The following is a 16,081-nucleotide window of genomic DNA, read 5'->3' on the forward strand; positions in this document are numbered from 1 at the left end:
TTTAATTAATTTCGTTCATGCGCTGAAATTTATAATCCTCTTTGGGAGATTGTTCAAGAAGTAAGAACGCTGATACCTGCTCGCAGCGCGGATTTCAAACTCGAACGACTTGAAAAATATTCTGCAATTTTGAACCGCGAGATTGCATTAGACTTAATTGAAGTTAACCAAGAAGCGTCCCCTGTTGAAATTCTTGCCCGACGTTCGCTGAACGAGGTCATTGCACTTGGACGTTCGGTCTACATAGATTAATTAAGGTAGAGCAAATTTTAATTGTCGCGGCTGCTTCTGCACCGATTTTACTCGAATCGAGGAGCAACCGTTGAAGGACGGTTTCCACTCGTGTGTTTCACGGCTCCGTGTTCGTTCCGCTCAAATTTCTATCAACGTTCTCGGATCGTACAGCAAGCACAGCCAGGATTCATAAAGATGCATAGAAAGATTAAAATGCAATGCGACTCTTGCGTTAAACTATGCAGATTCACACCGAACAATCCTCTGCTGTTCTCCTACTGTATAAAACGAATATTGAAGAGCTTATAACAAAAATGATCCTTGCCAAACGGTATAAACGAAGTCGACGAGATTGTATGGTTCGAAGTAGAGCGGAAATTAAGAATGATAAAATTGTGTTCAAGGTCTTCTTCTTTTGAGAAAGAAACCTTCGTTAACGCGCTTTGCGTGATACGTACGAGCGTGTGATTAGAGACCAGAAGGGACACGGAATTGTTGCTGGTGTCCAGGAGAGTGAGGGAACCGTCGTCAGCCTGATAGACAAACTTGTCGTGGCCAACCCAAGTCGGTGTTAACCTATGCGGCGTTAGATCATCACGAAGGCACTCGTCTAACGTGAGCCGTCTGCCGCTCCAGTACAACAGCTCGTCGACGTACCTGAAAGTTCATGTCTAATTTGATAATAGCCCTTCCGGAATATCAGTTCGTTAAACACCTAATCCAGTTTACCAATTACCTTGCAATTAGTATCGAGTTAGATTGCAAATATTTTCGATTAATTTTAGAATTATTAATCTTTTCGTGAAGTTAGTTAATATTTAAATTACAAGGAGCTTAAGTTCATATATAATTTGATAATAGTTTGTCTAGAACATAGTTGAATATTCGATGCTTGTCAATAATTCCCTTAATACCGGAAAAGATGTTTAATATTTTAAAAGATGCATGTTTCCATCTATTCTCCAGTTTTACAGTTATCGATTTTTGCATCACGTTCGTTAATGATTTAAATCGCAATGCTTTTAAGGATAAACTTCCGTGTTTACGACGTTTAGGGATTGCGAAAAAGTATAGAGGATAATGTTATAGAAAGCGAAGAGATGTTCTCATTCCGAGTTGGCTTTAAGGGCGATAAAATGGAGATTTTCTGGCGGGATGAGGCTGGTTGTCCGAGAGAATTTCTCGCAAAAAAAGTGAACTCGAAGGTAAAGAGTGAAAGTCAACTCGCGAGCTCTTTGAGCGAACTCTGTATCTGATCCTGTTTCGGGATGTAACTCGAGCTTGATTAGTTCCTTCTTACGGAAGAGTACACAAAACCTTGTTACGAAGTAAATCATAAGATTCGACTAAAATTCTCTGTATTAACAACAAAATAATAGCTTCTTCTATACACATGGAAAGTTATTTATCAACTTTATAAAATAGTGATTCTAAATACTTTAAATTGATGAGAATTTTATTGCGATATTGAACATATTTCTTCACAGTTAAAAATTTTAGTAATTTCCTAATGACTTTATTCTGTTTCTCTGTAAGTATTTCGATACTTATAAATCATTCAAGTTCAGAAAAGTGCAACGTTGTAAACGTATAAAAGTTCGATATAAAGTAGTTAATTTTAACTCACATTGAGCCTGGTAGTTCCAACGGTAAAAAACGTGGAAAAATAATATCGTTTACAAAAAGCTGCATAAAATTCCTCCGTAGAATTTCCACGTGGATAAATCGGGTTTCCGGGACGACTACGGGTCGTGGCTCGTTAATATAAAGGGATCAAGAGATTTCGCCCGATACGAGGGAGCAGCTCCGCTTAATTTCGCGAATCTACACCGGGTAAGGTATTTCCGACTGTGTAATTGCATCCTCTGCTAGCGGAAACTATCGAGAGGATCGTGGACCAATAACGAGTAGAAAAGAGAAACGAAAGAAAGCGTTGGAACACTTACCCGAGAAGGTAAATAGCCGTGACGATCCCGGCGATAACGAAGCCGATGACCAACAGCGAGAAGATTATGCTCCGCCAATTGTGGCCGCCCTCCGCGTACGTTAGATCCTGTGAACAGACCAAAGATCTTTGTCGTCAGCGATCGATCGATCCACCAAACGTGGGATCTACCAAATGCACAAGCTTGCATGCAACACGCGAAACCTTCGGGGAAGAACAAACGTTCACGATCGACAGTCAACACGGCTCATGCTGGTAATTGGTTTGTTAGTTGATTGGATCTGGTTTCGGTTGGGCATTCTCAGGTTTGTTCGAAGCCAGAGATTCCTGCGGTGACTTTTCTTCGGTGGTTACAAGGCAGTGGCCCTGTTGAGTTCGTGTGATTGAGATCTAGTGCGAGTGAGTCTGGGCTCGTGCATAGAATTCGTGACATTTTCGACAATTAGGAGAACAGTCTTTGGTGACAATTTTAAGATTGGTGTTTCGCGTTTCGTTCAGTCTAGTTGAGTTACTTGAACTGAAGTTCGTGTTTAATTGAAGTGAGTTCGTTTAAATTCGAGCCAAGTCAAATCTAATGGAGCACAGTTTATACCTAAAATGGCATTGAGGAAGAACAGAACCCGAGGTTGGAAATAACAGATTACGTTACCTAATGACTGTTGCTCTTCTCAAGGCAATATTTGTTTCCAGAGTATTTCGATTGAAATAATCTTCAGAGTTTCAAAGAAGAATTCCCAATGTTCTCAAGATTTACTAAATATATTACTATTAGAATCATCGGTAAGAGTTTCGAAATTGTTGTCCGAGACCGGTTTATGGAGTTCAAGATATACAGCTGTCCATAAATGTTTAAATATCCTTCCTTCTATTACTTAGAAAGTAAAACGATATCATAAGGATCAAGGACGATCGAGCTTACTTTCTTCGGTACAGTCGCGACGGTGGTACTCGTATAAAGAATATCGAAGGATTTCGTGCAGGATACGCGTTATAGTTCGTGACATGCATATTGTATTTGGGTTATGCTCGCAACGTAGGTGGCTGCCTCTGTTCGCAGGGCTAAGCCAGATAACACGTTCCTACCGTGTAATACATAGCGGCGCGACTGGATTTTCGGGACCTGTTTGAATGACCACGCGACCTGCGCTACGCACACGCGTGTTTGCAAAATCCGGCCTCCGCCGGGGGTTATCGATTTGCCGCGTAAACGTACCTAATCCGACCGCTGTTTGTCCAACAGCTTCTATCGTGAACGATCACCGTGTTATTTGTCTCCCTTTACTTGATTGCTAGAAGCGCATCGACTTGTATAATAGTGACGCATTAACCTGTTAATAGGACGAGATGATCTACCTCTCTTACATATGTAGTGACGTATAAATAGTAAATAATCTCGTCATAAATTCATCGATTCGGCTTATATCATTAATTAAAACCTTTAATTTTGGGAAGAAATAAAATTGCAATTCTTTTAGATGTCACATCTGAATCCGATAAATTCCCTCGGCACGATCAAATTAAAGGAGCTGAACCAGTCGCAGCTCGAAGCTCTCTCTGGTTCGGAGCCTGATCATTAAATTTGTAACAGCTTTTAAACGGTCCTTCGTGCCTGTTTGCCACAACGTACGTTTTAGTTATGCGATTATGGGAAGAACAACGGTCGGAAAAGAGATTTTTTCTCCTTTTTCTCTCGTTAAAATCGCAGCTAAAAATTTATAGCATGTTTAAAATATAATAAAAATGTAGTCCTCCTGTATCTCTTTTATCGCCTGCGAAACTAAGATAGTTCTATTCTAATTGACGAAGCATCGATATGGGCATTGGAACACGATAATCGGTTTCGAACGACTTGTTTATCACAGCGGTTGATCATCGATCTCCGTCGTCTTCTTTTTAATTCCTACCACAGTTTCTTCTCTATTTACTTCACGTTGTTTTGTCCATTGTTCCTTCTGTTTCTCATTTCAGCTCCTCGTACGTTTTTCCACTTTATCTTTCTTTAACTGTCTCAACTTAAATTTTTCTCCATTTAGTTTTCATTCTTTTTTCTTCAAGAAATCGTTAACATTAGATTTTCATGAATACCATCAGAAATGTACATCGATAAATCGCGTATTGAATTATAGTACATTATAGTTCAGTTTTTAATTGAATAACAAAAATGTATTATTTGTTGATTCTACAAGAAGACTATAAGTATCATTTTCAATCATTAGTTTCTCATTAATTTATACTTTTACTAATATCCATTTACAGTTACTAGAAACCAGCTAAAGTACCCAGATATTTATGTGCGGTAGCATACGTGTTCGCCAGTGTAGCAATTGATTCTCGAGTTCTGTCCTCTGCATTCTTTTTTACCTTCTATAGTTTCTTCTCTATTTGCTACCTATCTTTTCTACTACTGATCCTCCTGTTTCTCATTTCGATTCCTCCTCCACTCCCTCTACCCTACAGCTTACGGTCCTTTAATGTCGCTTTAGCATCCGCGGGGAAGCTGATCGATTCGTCGCCTTTGAATTCCAAGCATGTAGCCGTGTACGTGCGTTGGAGCAGGATATAATGTTTTCGATACTACACATTCCGTATCGAGGGCGCATCATGATGAAACGTGACCGACCCGAACGTTTGTTTGTCGATGTGCTCGTCTCGATGTTTTCCTCCGGATTCTCCATTGTTCCTCGAATTATTCTCTCCCTATCTCTTCCACGCTATCGATCATCTATGCAAAAGTATCGCGACGAAATCGTCGACATTGATATTCAGTGTGTTTCGGGCAACACATGGCGAACATTTGGCGTGCAAGTGTCATCTTCCAGGTCATTCTCTAGGTGATTTTCTACGTTGCTCTCTTATTTTCGGAATTTATTAGAGTATCCGTGTTTACGATTCGAAATTTCTTCGATTATTCAACAAGAGTGCGAAAAAGCTATGTTCAAGGATATAATAGCATCTTTAGATGGTTACGAGAATTCAGGTTTCGATAATGTCGAACCGAGAACGAATTTTATTCGCGATTTCGGTATACGTAATTCGAGAACCAGCTCTGTTCGTAGTTATGACGAGGAAGGTTGAATATGAGCATCGGTTCCTCGTCAATGCTCCACTTTTCAGTGAAAGAGCAATGCCACGAGTGTCCATTTGCTACTGCGTTTCAAGCATTATGGATACTCGTGAATTTTGCAACATGAAAAGTATTCAAATACATATTCATACATATATACACACATAAAAAATATTCCATACACACACATATGCGCATTAGGGTAGAGTAAGAAAAATGGCAATAAGAACACATCTTGCTTCTACTCTTGCAGATTAAACATGCGAAAGTTATGTAGTTTTTATCGAAGAATTTTTGAAGTGCCGCTACCATTTTATGGAAATTCACTTCAAGAAAATTCACCTTTCCTTGTATCGTGGTATTATCGTATGTTTGTTACACACGTAGTATCATTTGTCCTAGTATCGATATTTTCTTTAACGTCCTTAGATTGTTCTTTTTTTGTTGGAATTTCTCCTATTCTTGTTTTGTTGGAACTTCCTATTCCTATGTGCTCCTATAATATCATTATTATTGTTGGCATTCCATTTTTAGGTGCCCTTGTGCACTTGTGTTTCCTTTTATTGCTCAAATGTTTGCTTAGTGCCCTCGCGCTACTTTTATTGCTGCAACTCCTTGTTTTGATACCTTATACTGCTTGTTTATTTAGTTCTGAAATTTCGTTGCTCTAAAATATCTTTTTTCGTGTTTCTGATTTGCATCTATATCGCTGGAACATTTTCTTCGTACCTGTATTTATAGACAGGTACCGCTCTTTTACCGTTATCTTTTTTTATTGCTGAAATTCTATTATTTTTATACCCTCGTATAATTTTTTTATTGCTGGAGACTTAATCTCCTTTGTAGTGCCCTTACGTTGTTTTTGCTTACTTTTCGCAGCAAAATTTTTCTCAGAATTTCGCTCAGAATTCTCAGAATTTCTACCAGTGTTAAAAAGCAGATTTCTGGAGATTTTTCAAGCTCGAAGTTTCGTTACGATAAAGCGTGCCAGATTAAAAATATAAATGACACAATATTAAGAAATAAACTACATTCATTAATAATGTGGTACGACACTGGCGTTTATACCATTTCAGCATCTTGACAAGTGAATTGATGTCAATCTAATTTTAGTTTGAATCTTATGAAGTATGCTTTAGCTGAAGCTCAGCTAGCATTCAAAAAGATAAAATATTGCATGCACAGTCATATGTCATTGCATCAATCAATGCCGTTATCCGATGCTTGAATTTATGATCTCGTTATATCAGGGTAACTGCGATACTTGCACGTTATTAGTTTCTAACAAAATTTCCATTCACGCTGGAAAATTCCACTGCTATCTTCGTACAGAGTAAACTTAGCGACAATCGATCTATCTTTCGAAAGTTCGCAACTTCGTGTATTATTTAATATACAAATTATGTATTAAAATAAAATTATTATACACTATTAACTGTTTAACGAAACGAAAAACCGAGCGATATAATGTCAAATCTCAAGGATCCAGTAAAGAAAATATAAAAATGCTTCGTCGTGGATGCATTTTAGGAAAGGATATTCGCGCGAGCAAGCGACACCATGCGCGGAAACGTGTTCAGAACTTGCCGGTAAACACGTCCCGCACGACGACGCTTTGCAGAATAGTAAAATAGCAGTGTTACAACACTGCCACGATGGTATTAGCATGATACGGGGCGCGGCGAATACGAAAGACGCGCGTAGGGTGCGCGCGAGGAAAATATAATATTCCCTGTACCACGGTAGTACGTTCGCGGTAAGAAAATATCCGCCAGAGTTGCTATGCCACTCTTCTCACACAGTTTCTTCTCGCATCCTCTACAGATCCTTATGCCTCGAGAGATAATAAATGTATTTTCAGCGACACAGCTATCTCGAACGATCCGCTTGTGAAGTGCCACCGATAATGTGATAATTCTATGTTCGATCGCGATTTTTCCAATGGATATCGATGGCAGTATTGATGCATGATTTTTAGAAATATATATAAGCGGAATTTAGATTTTAGAAACAACAAGACTGTTGATGTATTTTTTCTTTTTTACAAATGCGATTATCGTTGCCAAGTTCATTTGATTACTTTTGACTTGATCGCGGTTTACTATTAATACAAAGAATTGTTAAATTTGTTAATTTAATCATTTGGAATTTAGATTGTAGAAACAACAAGACTGTTTATGTATTTTTTCTTTTTTACAAATGCGATTATCGTTGCCAAGTTCATTTGATTACTTTTGACTTGATCGCGGTTTACTATTAACACAAAGAATTGTTAAATTTGTTAATTTAATCATTTGGAATTTAGATCGTAGAAACAACAAGACTGTTTATGTATTTTTTCTTTTTTACAAATGCGATTATCGTTGCCAAGTTCATTTGATTACTTTTGACTTGATCGCGGTTTACTATTAACACAAAGAATTGTTAAATTTGTTAATTTAATCATTTGGAATTTAGATTGTAGAAACAACAAGACTGTTGATGTATTTTTTCTTTTTTACAAATGCGATTATCGTTGCCAAGTTCATTTGATTACTTTTGACTTGATCGCGGTTTACTATTAACACAAAGAATTGTTAAATTTGTTAATTTAATCATTTGGAATTTAGATTGTAGAAACAACAAGACTGTTGATGTATTTTTTCTTTTTTACAAATGCGATTATCGTTGCCAAGTTCATTTGATTACTTTTGACTTGATCGCGGTTTACTATTAACACAAAGAATTGTTAAATTTGTTAATTTAATCATTTGGAATTTAGATCGTAGAAACAACAAGACTGCTGATGTATTTTTTCTTTTTTACGAATGCGATTATCGTTGCCAAGTTCATTTGATTACTTTTGACTTGATCGCGGTTTACTATTAATACAAAGAATTGTTAAATTTGTTAATTTAATCATTTGCACTCGAAGCTTGCTGTGTCTTACATTTGCAATCCGATTTTAGGTTGTGCCTTCTCTGAAATTTAATTCAGTCGCCTGTCGTAGCTATTCCTTGTATTTTATTTCCTATTTTACGGAAAACGGTACAAAATCTACTGCATTCGGAATAAAGTGGCAACATAGGGCTGGAAGAATTCCTCTCGATAGATTGAACTACAGGGTATTCTCTTCTATTTTATCTTCAACATAGAAATATAAATTTTGAGAGCTCTTCTACATTTATAATGCCTCCAAGTCCAAGTATGGTACTTTTAAATCCTACGATATAAAAAAAGTGATAGAAATAAAAAATTTTTTTCAAAAATATGTAAAACATTGAAAATAAAGAATCTATAATAGTGTTGAGTTATTAAGTACTACGAATTATAATTCAGAAAGAATCGTTGATTTCGTGCTTTTATAATAAAGGATGTTGAAAATGATACTTGACAGATAAGAAAAAGGCATTCATGGAAAGGGTGGATATAAACAGACTGGAATGAGAAACCATAAACCTTCCTTCGCGAATAAATTTGAATCCGAATGGGGCATTATCCTTCTTCAAGAATAAGGATAAGCACGTTATGCCGTCTTCATAGATAAAAGATAGAACTGATTTAAGAATAATTCATACTTTATCAGTTCTGTTATTCAGATAGCATTCTCGTTTGAACGCTGTCCACTCTTGAAGATTCGAGAACGCTGAAACGTGCTGGCTTCGCCAAGTCTATACATGGTCCTCGAGGAATTCAAGTGAATCTCCTTTCCTTGAAAATCAATCTTACACAATCGACTCAAATTCCTTTCATCCTCGATCGTGATACTTCTTCAAATTCTCAATTACTTTGTCCAAAAATATTCTCGACAATACACGATCTTTGACTGTTTGGAATTACGTTAGTCAATAAGACAAATTCATACGCAATTACGTATAATTTACTCAATTTTGATTATCATTATTCAAAAATAATGGTAAATATTTTTTGAACATAGATAAACACGTATAGAAGGACTAATGCTAAAAAGTCTAACAGTTTTTCAGCAAAAAGACCAGACGTGAGTGTAAAAAATGATAACTAGACGCGAGCATATTCCCTTAAACTGTTAATTCCTGGCTACGTGCACGTATTCACGTATCACGTTTTCCTTCTCGTCGTGCATCGATTCTCGATACACGTCGAGAAATGGCGCACGGTCTTCCAAGGGATTTAACGTTTTCTATATGAAATGCCGACTCCCTGGAGCGACTTCTGCTTTTATATTCCAGCAGCAATGCGACCCTTTACTATGCGGGGACGACTGGAAATTGGAACCTTCGCGAAGAAATGTCTGCCACAGAGGGTTGCGTTTGGATTATGCTATTGCGTTGTTTCGCGAGTGCAACGACGGAAAATGAACACAACTGTCGCGTCGATCGACGTATCGTCGGATTGGAATTAATCGACCATAGAGATAATAGTCGCGGTCGAACGTTTCGAAGCACAGCCTCGAGCCTCGTTGGTGAAGAATTGTTCTGTTCTGTTGCCGAATAATTGCTCTGCAATTACAGTCCTCGTCATGATTTCTTCGATAATGAATGCCTAGCCTCGCGTTCGATTTGTTATCTTTAGCAAACGAGGAAACAACGAAATGCACCGCTGTAATTTCTACCGTTTCTAGTTGTTTTATGAGCCGTGGATTATTGATTCATTATTGTATACACAATGAAAGCTAAATCGAACTTCGTGGGTAAAATTGTATATTTGTAAAATTGTTACGTTTTTCTACTTGTCAATCTATGCATTAATTTATGATCAATATTGCTTCTGAATGAGTCAAATGACCAAATAAAATTTAGGCTATCGCCGTTTTATTAACTATTAACCGAAAGATACTAATTTTGATCTACTACAGATTTTCGTCGATCTATTCGCATCTTCTTCTTCGAGTCTCGAGAACTGTTCAACGTCGATCTTCGCGATTCTGGGAAACCGGGAAATGCGTGTAGGATTTCGTAACGAATCTCATTCTACGACTCGCCTTTACGTCATCACATCGTACATCACTATGCTTCGATCAGATCTATCCGAGAAAATTTTGCCCTAGAAAACTAAAAATAAACACTGTTCAACTCAGTATGTAATCCAAATCTTTCTAACTTATTCCAAATTTTTAATTTTCTACCTGTTTTCCCCAAGATGTGCCCACCCAAAGTTCAATTTCTATTCGTCAAAAATACCCACTGAGTTGAACGCTCTGTCGTCCATCAGCAAAGCTGGGAATTTTGTAAAATTCACCGTTGGAAAGCTCGCGTTCACCTGCGCCAGCTTTCGTTTCTCCGGTGAATAATGTCAGACGCTAATGTCGCGCGGTGAGAAGCGAGTAGAAGCGAACACTTGTAGTGAGTCGTCGTTACTCACGAGCTTTGCAACCGCGATATTTACATGTTTACAACGGTACCGCGTTCCCAATGGAAATAACGCGCGCATTTTCAATCTTCTTCAGGCGACGAAACTTTTCCGAGTCGAACCAACTTCGAGCTCTTTCGATATTCTCTGAGAAAGATTGGTCAAGCGAAGAATTAATCATTTCCGATCGTATTAAGCTCGTATATTCGCGTTATGTTTATTGTAATTCATGTTTATTGTAAAATTATTGATAATATAATTCTGTATATATAACAAACAAAATTTTTATGATTAGTGGATATTAATCATTTTTTTTAATTAAGATTTATAAAATTTAAATATATAATTAATTTTAAAGATTAATAGTTTTAATTAACTTAAAATCTTAAAGTATTACGTCTGAGAAAGAAATAAATTGTAAATTTATTTATGAAGATTAAAAATTCTTTTAATATCATTATTTTTAATATTAAATTTAATATAGTTTAAGTGAAAATTTTAAATTGCAAATTTAAGGATGAAATTAAAATTTATATTAAATTAAACGATATAAATATAAATGAATATAGAAAAATAATAATTAGTATATATATTTTTATTGATAAAATTTCTATTTTAATATTTTTGTTCATTGCAAGATTGTTGGTAATATAATCTTGCATATATAACAAACAAAATATAATTATGAAATTTGTCATCGCTACTTTCGATTTAGCGATATATAAATCTTAATTCGTTATTTTAACTTCTTAATATTTGTGCTATGTATTTTAGGTCGTTATCACACATAACTCTAGTCGATTAATTTCCTTTGATAATTTAAATCCATCGTTACATTTCACATCGATTTATACGATCAAAACGATAAAAGTGTTTTAATGGCTGAGGCCAGACATACGAGGACAAAGGTATCAAGGATTCTGTGACGCTTGGTTGAATTCAGGATTAAAGTACCTAATCGAACTAATTATTGCGCGAATCAAACCGATTTCTTTTGGTGAATAGTAGCACTATCGATCCCCCTGTTGGTTGTTTACTATTTTTCTTTCTCTATTTTTAGTGAAGACAATACTTGGATACCCTTTCCCTCGATAAAGATAAATGGGAGATCCTGGCTCCATCGAAGTATATGTAGCGAAGGAAATGCAATGGATTTTGCCTCGGTCGTAGGGTTATAATGTTCGTCTCTGTGTCAAGAGGTCGTGGTGATCGGTTGTTTGCACTAGGGATAGAGAAAGGTTCGTTGGGTATGAGGGTAACGGTACGTTGTATGGTGGTTTGAGGTTCTGTTTTGCAATCTTCTTTGAAGCTTATATTGTATATTTTATCGTAAGCAAATCTTGTACCGTTGCATTATTTTTTAAATATTCACTCGACTGAAATATTTGCTTTATGTAGGATATTCATTAAATTTCGAATTTTTCTTTACTTGACATAATTAGCACATACGTTTCATTGTACAATTAGCAGAGCACTCGTTCAAGGATCTAACACACAACAATTGTAAAAACAATAGTAACGATTGTAAAAATATAATTGAACGTTCATTGTCAGTTCGTTGCAAGCGGAACGTCTCTACTAGAAACTAAGTTGTGTAAGAACGACAAAATAGGAAGAAGGTGGCGAGGAGATAAGTCAGTTCAATCTTTCTTTCTGTTGGATTTCATTGACGGCTAAATGAAAGGATGGGCGGAAAATTTCGCGAAGATAAACCTTACGTTTTATTGGCTAGACCGATATGATCGCGAGAATACCAGGTCACGGAGTATCCAACCACAGCTTTGTCGGATTCCAAAAGATTTCAGGATTATGGGCGTACATAATCTCCTATAAAATGTTACGAAATTCTTTATCGATTCGAACATACGTAACCACTCAAAAGTATATAGACACTTGTTTATTTTTAGCAATGCGTTATTTAATTACAACGCTATAAGTAGAAAGATTGATATTTTATAAGACTCGTCACAGAATATTATTTCACGATATAGTTTATCTTTTTAAATAAACACGCTGTGAATAAAACTGGCATTTTGAGTTTTATCATTTAATATAATCACGATAGCCGTGTCTCGTTTCATGATATTTCAAAATACTTTATCCAATATATTCATAAAAAGCTTCAAGTACTTTCACGAGCCACGTCCCGCTTCCAATTCACGGGAAATATGTTTCGTGTTCTAAGCATTTCTTGACTGGTAATCAATCGAAGATAGCTCGATATTAAGAAGAAATCGTTGGAAGTTTCTTCTGTCTGGCCGATTCGTTCTCGCGAAGGACTGGCCATTGTAGTGGAAAAATTGTTCCTACTAATTGAACAACGCTTGTTATCGTCGGACAAGAACTTCGAAGATTCAGAATGCTGTTATAGTACATTCAAGAAGACTCGTGGAACACTTGAGAAAATACTGACCCATACTGATTCGGTAATAAAGTAAGCTTCACGGGCCAACATTTATAGATTTCTACAGTTAAATTTGTACGTAGCGTTGACGAGCAGGCTGCTCGCTTAGCGACGACTTTATTCGAAAGCTCCTATATTTTTATGACCGTTAAATCCAAGCATCTCAATTAAAAAGTTATTAGCCAGACTGTAAAGATGTTGCTTACGAAACTAGTCGAAAGTATTGCCCAACCATCTGAGGCTACCCGGATTTTCGCATCTTTTATCGTAGAGCTTATTGAATTTTAAAATCGCTCTTCTCTGAAAAATGAGAAATCTGACTTAGTTTCGTTCACTTACGACCTTCACATGAAATTCATTAATGAATTAATCATTTAATAAGATACTAGCTGAGATTTTGTTCCAGAAAATGGAATTCTCTAAATCACCATCACACTTGTACCAGACATTGATAATCAATCACGAGACAAAGTAAGCAAATTATCTCCGATAACGAATAATTCGTAGCTGAAAGTCGAGCTGTCGGGACGCATTAGTGCGACGAACATTGTACAGTAATATCGTGCGAGCGTGGGCGGTGTTAACGAGATAAGGGTGCAGTTACTGCCAAAACACTCGTAAATCCGACAATTGAGCAATAGCAGAGAATCTTGGACGATCTATGTATTGTCAGCATTCCCGATTCTCGTACAACGAAATCAAATTCAGAATAGACACTTCCATTCAAAATCTTACGAAACTTTGAGTAAAAGTCCTTTAGTGAAACTATTCCACGATGAAAATTGCGATCGGTAAGTGGATACGATGGTTCACGAACGTATTTAAATATTCAGCGTGGAATTTTTTTTCTGATATAACAAATATCAGTCTGATAAACAGACGTTTCATTACAGAGCGAATGAAATTTTTTAACACGTACAATATAGCGACGAAAGGTTTCTAGAAGTATTAGTATACTTTGGTGGATTACTGTTAATGTTAGAAGGTTGAATAAAAACATGGCGAATGTCGTAGGATAAAATAAAGTGTGATGAAACGAGAATAAGGAACTGCGCATTGTGAGATAATTATAACTACTAAAAATAAACGTATATAAAGAAAATCGTGAAAATTCAAACATGAAAAGCGTAAAAGTGATTTAAGACGAAGTTGCTTGCTTATCTTCCGACAGATTGAGCGGCGTATTGGCCATCGTTGTTCCTCTAGTTTAGCACTAGCTTCCAGAAATAGCACGGATCAACGCAACGTTTCACCGATACTGACGATTTCGTGCACGTAATTCTTCATTCTTACACGACTAGGATATCGTCGCTGATTAGTATTATATTCGCGAGCATCGAACGAGTATAATCCTTCGTCACCGAGCAACCAGCATCGACTGAGAAGAATCTTTCTGCCAGACTTTCTGGCTCATTGCCCTCCACACCTCAGTGTTCTCTTTGTCCCTCGCCGTACCTCTCTTAACGTGTTATAAATTATATACACACGCGGTAGCTCGTGTAGTGGAAATCGTTGACAGTAACGCGCCACTTTGAGCTTGCTGATGAATCGCAGGGATCGTTGGCAGATCCGATCGATACACGAGTGGATACCCGATCGATGAAACCGCCAGCAATATCGATGTCCCAGATGGTTACGTCACGGTTTCGCTTAATCAGCGGGATTTTGGACGAACGAGCAGTAAAATATAGGCTGATTCGATATTGGTATTATAGCTTTAAAATTGGAGTTCGTCGGGTATACCAAAACCCAATCACCTTAATTATACTTTGATATTATAATTTCGCAAATTTATGTATTATATTCAGAATAAATTATCTTTGTACAAAGACCACAAAAAGGAATAATAAGTCTTTGAATCTTTTTTCGTTTTTCATATAAGAGCAATTTTGAAATCCAATACCTATCACCAGTTACGTTTTACCAAGGCTATTTTTTTTTCTTACATTTTCCAACATCAACCGTGCGCCGTTAGTTCCTCGCAATACTTCGTGAATTTGTAATTTGTTACTGGAAGGCCTAAATCCTTGGATTGGATTAGGTTTCGTGTCTCTCTTAGTATACAAATTTCCATGAATATGCAAATACTTTCGTTACAAATGTTGTATATGTCTAGTGTATATAAAAGGAAAATGAATTTATGGACAGGATACAGCTAAGAGCCCACTGATTTCTACGATTTGCTTGAGAAAATCTCCAACTCTCGAAATTTAAGCTACGTGCTCGGAGGATCGAGAAGTTTCAAACGAAACGAATCCGTGAAAAATACGTGAGATTAGCTCACCAGCGTTCCGTGTAGCCGTGCGCAAGCTTTCATCGTGGGACTCTCGCGACTTAGATCAGCACCGTTCAGGCCGAAAGACAATGTCTAACTGGCGTGCCTTTTCGCCGCTTGAAGAGAGACCCTTCTCCGGTCGCCCGTCTCTTTTTGCTCGAACCAGAAAGCTCAAAGGGGTAACATATGCCGATTCTCCCCTCGCGCGGCTGACCCTTCAGGGGTCAGGAGAGCACTCGCCGAAAGGGGTCGATAATCGAACGAACGTGTCGTTTCATCTGTCGTCTCTGTTTCACTTAAAATCCAGGTGGAGAAAATATGCCTCCTTCTTTTAGTTTTATCGTTTCATTACTGTGTTCTTGTATCAGAGTATCGATCAGACACGAGAAAATAAAATGGTTCGTCGAATATTTATCTGGTTTCAAGCACGTTCCGTATCACGTGGATCACAGCTGATCCGTGCTGGATTTTCTACTTCGGAAAGATGAAATAAAAGGAAATTATAAAATCTAATGATTTGCATCAATATTCGAACACCACGGTTTTCGAGAAATTATTACTCTATATTTAATAATACTCTATATGATATACTAATATACTAATATATAATATATATATTTAATAATTATTACTCTATTTGTTCATAATAGTGTTATCGAATTAATTGTTTTTTAATATAACACGACTGCTGTAGTTAACAGAAATATGAATTTTATTTATTTAATGGATATAGTTTTTTATATAATATGTGATATAACTAAATAATATTAATATTAATGCGAGCCACTGTACATATTATATACAGTTAGAAAGTATATCGAATTATTTTATACATCAGGTATTTTTCCA

The 16,081-nt window shown here is 36.7% G+C and overlaps 1 protein-coding gene across 5 annotated transcripts in view; it reads right to left on the reverse strand.

The window, feature by feature from the left end:
- The window catches only part of LOC139996286 (A-type potassium channel modulatory protein DPP6), a 119,739-nt gene that overhangs the window by 11,446 nt on the left and 92,212 nt on the right, over positions 1–16,081 (reverse strand). For 3 of the 5 annotated variants that reach the window (XM_072020563.1, XM_072020564.1, XM_072020562.1), the window contains exons 3-4: positions 2,181–2,287; positions 693–891 (exon numbers count right to left, since the gene is read on the reverse strand). In XM_072020563.1, the coding sequence (XP_071876664.1) occupies positions 693–891; positions 2,181–2,287 (306 nt within the window). Of the gene's footprint in view, positions 1–692; positions 892–2,180; positions 2,289–14,117; positions 14,344–15,241; positions 15,351–16,081 lie in introns of those variants that run through there. The other 2 variants (XM_072020566.1, XM_072020565.1) reach the window with 2 other exon arrangements.

The sequence above is a fragment of the Bombus fervidus genome, chromosome 17 (assembly GCF_041682495.2).
Source record: "Bombus fervidus isolate BK054 chromosome 17, iyBomFerv1, whole genome shotgun sequence".
In the NCBI taxonomy this organism is placed as follows: Eukaryota; Metazoa; Arthropoda; class Insecta; order Hymenoptera; family Apidae; genus Bombus; species Bombus fervidus.